Genomic DNA, 7,283 nt, shown 5'->3' on the forward strand with positions numbered 1-7,283 from the left:
GCTATACTTTGAAGTGAAGGTGCATGGGAAACCTTGTTATATAATGGTGTGTAACGCTGTCCCATTCACGTATGCTTGTTTATTAATTTTCTGTTGTAAACTTTGTTGTGCCAACTGTCTTTTTTGGAACGTATGAACATTGACATGTACATCATAATCTTTTATAAACTTATACCCTGACAAATAAACAAGAGAATGAGTGGATTTGGAAATCTTATCAAACTGAAACTCATTAACTCGGAAATTCACAGAAGATCAGATTTCTTAAAAATGTTATTTTTAGAGTAACAATGAAAATGGGACAAATAATCAATTCAGGGAATTTCCAGTTATTATAGTTCGTAAATTTCGGATTGAAAAATATATTAATAGCAAGTAACAGTTTCCCAACAACTAATTACGTGTATATCTTTTAGAGTGAAAGCACCTATATTGAATTATTTATTTCAAATAAGGCCCCAACTGTAGGCAATAAGATCTCTGTTGGTTTAATTCCACCTTAACTGAGGTCGATTTCAAAACAACTCTATGAAGTGACCTTGAGTTTTAATGTATTTTATTCACATGAAATTGGCAATTGCAACTTCCTTTGTCTTGCATTCGAAAAAAACATCTCAATGTGCAAAGGTATAGACACAAATAATTAATGATCAATAAATTGTCTTTTAATCACTTTAATGTGTTGGCCTTTGCTACCTTAATATTTATAACTTAGCAAAATGACTGATGCTTTATGTTTATTTGTTACTAGAATAGAATAAATGTCTTGATATATTTCATATGTCATGTCAAGAGAAATCAGACTTCTTACATCGCTGAAATGATAAATGTTTACAAAATTAAAAGGAACACAGACATCCCCTGCATATTATACAACCACTCTTGGTTATTCCATAACAAATATGTAATCACATATATATTTTATTTATTTGCTGCCTTACAACCAAACGAATTAAAAGTATTTTTAATACAGTTCTGGACTCCTCTTTTTCTTCTTTATATCCATGATGAAATAGTTTCTGATTTATTTCTGGAAATTGTCAAAATTTCTGAAACATTGAATGCAGATATAGCATCATAACTCTTGGATCAAAGATTGTACCGTTCCAGCTGGGTACTGGTGCTTCAGGTTGCACATTTTTGTAGGCCACATATCTGCTCAAGTTGCTATGAAGGGCTTACTCGTTCTGAAAAAAGAAAACATTTCTTTGGTTAGAAATAATACTCATCGACACCAGCATCTTAAAAGCACAGGGGCTTGACTAAAGTAAGTGTTCTTGCTTCTTTCACTAGTAAGTATGTACAGTAAATAAATTGGCAAAAATCTCGTGTCTATTATTTTGAGAGACTTCTAATTTATTCACCATTTTTCTTGAATTGAGATGATTTTACTGATTGAAAACATTTTTTTTTATGTTGTCGTTTAATAAGATGCTGTCTTCTTGAGGTATACTTTAAATCTCCTTGTTTCATAGATAAACTCAAGATTTATTTCCTCGGGCAATGACAATCAGTTACCTACTTTCAAGAAAAAACATTTTCCAGGATTTTTAAACTTTTCAACTATAATTTCCAAGACTTAACTTAAAGTTTAATAAATCATTAGTGACTGTAAATCATCTGTAATCTAATACTAACGGAAGTAATTAATACTAACCATCTCTTCGTCACTATCATTTTCCTCCACAGGTAAGGGCGTATAAATGGCTCCATTCCTCCTTAGTGTTGAAACAATATCACTAAAGTCACGCCCATCGGCCAATTGAACGGCTGTCAATCCTCCATAAGTTGTAGCATTTAAATCAATTATATTAAGATGCTGTAACAGGAACTCTAAAAGAACACTATTCCTGGTCTCTGCTGCATAATGTAAAATAGTTTTCCCACATTTACCATCCTGAAAAATAGCAATAAATACATTTATTCTACATCATAAAAAAATTGTAGTTTCTTTTAATACATGTATTGAATGATAATTCCCCTATATATATAAGTAACTTCCTTTTCTACGTCCTTGATATAAAGGTAACTGATACTGAGACGTTTAAAAAGAAAACCCTACATAGTCTTAGGCTGATTTAACTTCTCACTCAAGGAAGTAAAAGATTTGTTCTTTAAAAGCATTACTCACCTTGATATTTATATCAGCATTATTCTGTAATAACAATCGTAGAATCGGTAAATGACATCTTTCTGCGGCCAAATGTAAACAAGACTGACCTGTAAAAGATGAAAAGTTACATTAAGATTTGATAAATATTATGAAAAAATGTTTTTAAAAAAGTCACATCAAAATACACAATTTCATACTAAAAATTGTATATCTTCATAACTTTGACTTTAAAGAAACTACTTTAACGTTTAAACCATCTATCAATTTGCATCTATATGTAATTCCACATTGAAATTGGTCGAAGAAGAATACTTAGATGATTGGTGGGGAAAGTCCAATAAAGTACCCACCCTCCCCATCCGTTGGATAGATTTTATTAATTTCTTTTTTATATTATTAATAACTCAAGCGCTATGTCTACCAGTACAGTATTATGTAGAAGGGAGACATTTACATAAGAGACATGACAACACCTATACGTGTTTGTAATAAACTATTACAAAAAAAAATAAAAAAATATTTGATTTAAAAATAAAACAAACTTTAAACATTGCAGTCTTACCATTATAATTCATTAGCTGTGTGTCCTGAGGTACTTTTTGTTGTTCCATTTCGTATCGTATTTCACCAGTTTCATTGTATTGTATTGGCGTCAAAAGAATTTTTGCAACATCGTCAAATCCCTCTCGACAGGCGATGTGTAAGGGTGTGTCTCCTTTGTAGTCACGGGCTACGATCTCAGCTCCCGCTGTCATTAATTTCCTAACGATCACAGTCTGTCGAGTTATTGTTGCTAGATGAAGAGGAACTTGCAAAAGATTGTTTGGAAGGTTAAGCCAGTGATGACTTGGAACTAGATTTATAAAGTAGAGAGCTATAGGTGCTAACAACTGGATGATTGCCATGTGTAGCTGCCTGGAAAATAAATATTGCAGAATATATATTTATTAATAATATAGACCATAGATGTAAAACCTCTATGATATTGTAAGGTATACAACTTATAGTACCTTTGGTTGTGTATAAAGACAGAACATGTCTGTGAATATTTTAATAAGATTATCAATAAAAAAAAATGTGTTCATTCTAAAAGGGGGTCCAAAACCCAGGATAATAAGGGGGTGTTCCAACCACATGCACTTGTTTCTATCCAAAGGAAGGTCGATTTATATGGATAGTCGACCTTCCTATGGATAGAAACAAGTTCCTGTGGTTCCAACTATATTTACCAATTCAAAACAGCTCAGTAAATCTCTAAATATAATCAATCATTTTTTTTTTCAACAAATGGGGAGGGACACCCCTAAATCCGCCTCTAGAAATCTTATCATGAAAAGTTAATTAGGATAAGTAATATTTTTTTAAATTATTTCTAAATCTACATTATATACAGTAATTAAGGTTGTCATCTAGTCTTCATTTATTTTTATTAATTTTAAATATCAAGATTCATAGGTCACCCGGTATAAAACTACACCTCATGCTAGTTTGTGACTTTCTACGCGGTTTTCATGACACTCCCGCCAAATTTTGTATTAAAAATGACTAATATAAAATTCCATCATCGAACCCATGTATGATATCTATACTGCGCATGACCATTGCCACGCAACTAGGTCAAACAAATTAAAAAAATCGATAATTGGGAATTTTCAATATGACATACGAGATAACAAAGCAATACAGTTGGGAATTTTACATTTTTTGCATAATCTTTATTATTACATTTTCGGCTAAACATATCATTTAATATGTGACTTAAATTACATTTGACACTGTTATCAACACGGATGTTTGTATCATAAAATATCCACTTACGAGTCGCCATCCTTATCCGGTTTGAAGATTTCCAATAAAAGTTCTTCATTTTCACTATATTCTGGTTTTGTTGCTGGTTGATCTGGTCTTAATCCATCGATATCTTTTTCTTTGGGTTCGTCATATAAATCACATGGTTTTGAAGGTTCTACAGTCTCTTTGATTTGTGCTAATTTTAAATTTGCAAACTCATCAATAAGTCCAGAATCACATGCAGAATTATAAGATGTTACTGAACCATATCCACTTTCTATGCTTGTATAACGAATGTCCTTTGTTGGTAGTTCTTTTGATAAATCCGCAGGGGGTATCGGATGTACAGGTTCAATCATAGCACAATCGACTTCCACATCGTCAGAATCTAACTCTAACTCAAAGTCTTCTTTAAACTTATTATCCATTTTACCGAGCTTATTCGTTGATTATTCTTCGCACAAAAACAACCAACTTGAAAAAACAGCTTACAATAAGGAAAGGACAGAAATTTTCGCTGGGGTTTATTTGGAAATTCCCAATTCTCACTGTCAGCTGGTTCAAAGGTGGAGTAAAAATAGAACACGGGGAATCCCCAGTTATGCGCAAGCTAGTATATCGAGGAAATAAATGCGGTTCGGACTTCGCAAATTTCTCTTTATTCTATCTCAGAAAATTTGCTGAAAATACAAATTTGAATTACCAAAATATTCATGAGAAAACTTGAACTTTTTACTGAGTCAACTCAAAACTAAATTTTGACTGGAAATTTACCTGAGATTCTCTTTCAATAAAAATACTTATAAGATTGCAAGTATTCGCATATCACATTTCAAAATTAATTTAGAAATTACTGAATCGGTTAATTATCTTTCTTAGAAAAATATGAAAATTTCGAGTATTCGTTGTTAGTAAATATACATTTGCTATACGCGGAAGTTCTTTGAAACTACATATCTTATATCTTCCTTCAATACTAACTTAACATTTCTATACGCTGAATTGATAGTCAAAAGTAGACTGTGCACGTGAACATAGAATCGTTACAACTCTGCTTAAGTCCTCATGTGTAGTTTTATAGAACCCGAGCCCCAACAGTATTATATACATGTTTAAATTGAAATCGGCAATTACTACACAAACTACAGGGGAAAAAATGAGATTTTGATTAATCTCAGCTTTCTGTTGGTAATCAATCAACAGGCAAATTTTCTACTTTTTTAATTATATTTTCCTTTAATTTTTTTCTCTCGAAAAAGTGGAGGCTAATGCCGCTTCAAGGAAGCACTTGCACCCGCAAAGTGGAAAGGGAAAGGGATTAATCTAAGTTGCAATAACTTGTTTCCCACTTTATAAATAAATATGTTAAAACTAAGAGTGAATTTTCTAATGGTTACGTTTAAGAGATACCCCACTGTACAAATTAAGGTACAGACAAAGTTAAGTTTGAAACAATAAACTGTTGACAGAGAAATATGTCCCGCCTTTCCGCAGAAAATTCGAAAAAAAGACAATCTGATAGACAGCAATGATTGCAACAGTCAAAGTCGCTGCACTATGACCTAGGTTGCAGGGTCGTGACATAGTCACCAAACTGATGTTTACTGATAGTTATGCAACTTTGTTGAACATATCTTTGATCTATCACACGTAGTTCCTATTTAACTGACTTGAGAAAAAAATGAAAATTGTTATTTTGTCAAAGTCAATGGACCTCGACCTATGGGACAAGGCCTCGAAATACTGATAGTTACTAGTATACAACTGTATAGAAAATATTGATCTATCACAAGTAGTTCCCGTTAGACTAACTTTAAAAGCAGAAAACTGATCAACTGTTGACGTATCCCACTCCATTGACAGAAAAACAACGCCTATGTCTCGCTTTCTGCGACTACCGTCTCAAGCGAAACAACAAATATCACTTGTAGAAAAATGATTCCATTTGCAGATGGTTTCGAAAAGCTAGATTAATAGGATTGTGCTTTAAAGCTTTAAATTTAGGCTTATTAAACAAGTTAGAAATATAATGTGCATTTATTGTAAAATTATTGTGTCTGATATTTTATTTTAATTTAAATGTCGCACTGTTAATGCAGCTGCTGTAAATCAAATAGTTTTATTGGTGTAAATTCCTATACAGAAATGATATCAGCCGACATTTTTACAAAATACAAATACAAATATAAACAAACAAACAAACAAACAAACAAAACCCCCGGAAAACAACAACATTTTTTCTCAATGATAAGAGATACATATTTTATATTTACATTGCGTGGAGGTGTTATTCATACAATATTATTAATTCAAGCTATTACAATCAGCTGTAATACTATTAAAGCTCTTAACAACATTATGTTTGCTTTAAATGAATGTTCAAATTATACATATCGCTTATTCTAGCAGCACTTACAGTACTAATGTCCGTATCATTACTTTTCAAATGAAACTAAACTTATCTTGTTTACACATATTAACAAAAGATGGAACTATATCACTTAAGGTGGTACCCAACACTTTCACTAAAATTAACATGGCTCGTTTAATTTTCATAAAATTTTGAAAATGTATTTACTTTGAACCTTGAACAAAAATATAAAAAATTTAAAAATTTTGAACTAACCATTTTGTCAGAAAAATTACACTGGTTATATATCAGGTGCACCTCAAATGAAGTTGATGATGAAAAACATTTTTTATTCTCATGTACATCATCACAAGATAAGAGAAATTATTTGAATTCCACTATTGACTTACTATGCCCAAACTTTAAGCATTTGATTCCTAGTCAAAAACTGATATGGCTTCTTAATGTAGAGAATCTTGATATTTTGATATCTGTCTGTGAGTTAATTGATGAAGATAAAATATAACTTTAAAGATAAATATTTAATCAGGCTTTCTGCACTAGGCACAAGGTTGGCATGGTGGGGTACAGGACACATCGTACAAGTTCTATTACCTTCTTGTTTGCGATATTATTATTTTTTTTATTAAACTGGTAATATTTTATCTTTTTTGTAATTTGTGCACTTTGGCATGTCAATTAGCATTGTCCCTTGGTGCCTCTTGCAGTTGTGTCACTTTAAATAGTACTGACTCCTCTGCACCAGGCACGAGGATGACATACCATTTATGTGCAACTTCTTACAATATCTTACCATATCATTAATGTCCCGAAACACATTTTAATATGCACCCTCCATGCCATATAGCACCGTCCCTAGGTGCCTCTTGCAGTTCAGCTAGATATATTTAGACTACTCGCAGTATTCTTTTTTGTTACTTTCCAGAGGTGTGCCTGAGACAAAGGTTTTATATATATACTAATATGTGATAACTGTTGTTTCTTATTTGTGTTTGTAACTTGTGTTGT

The 7,283-nt window shown here is 32.0% G+C and overlaps 1 protein-coding gene across 1 annotated transcript; it reads right to left on the minus strand.

Moving 5' to 3' along the window:
• Positions 1 to 658: 658 nt before the first annotated feature.
• On the minus strand, positions 659 to 4,461 carry LOC134712365 (NF-kappa-B inhibitor cactus-like). The gene is made up of 5 exons (XM_063573841.1): positions 3,932 to 4,461; positions 2,676 to 3,028; positions 2,132 to 2,220; positions 1,658 to 1,897; positions 659 to 1,187 (listed from the first exon to the last, which is right to left on the minus strand). The coding sequence occupies exons 1-5, from the start codon at positions 4,330 to 4,332 to the stop codon at positions 1,179 to 1,181; spliced, it is 1,092 nt and encodes a 363-aa protein (XP_063429911.1). The 5' UTR covers positions 4,333 to 4,461; the 3' UTR covers positions 659 to 1,178.
• Positions 4,462 to 7,283: the final 2,822 nt, after the last annotated feature.

The sequence above is a fragment of the Mytilus trossulus genome, chromosome 3 (assembly GCF_036588685.1).
Source record: "Mytilus trossulus isolate FHL-02 chromosome 3, PNRI_Mtr1.1.1.hap1, whole genome shotgun sequence".
Lineage (NCBI taxonomy): Eukaryota > Metazoa > Mollusca > Bivalvia > Mytilida > Mytilidae > Mytilus > Mytilus trossulus.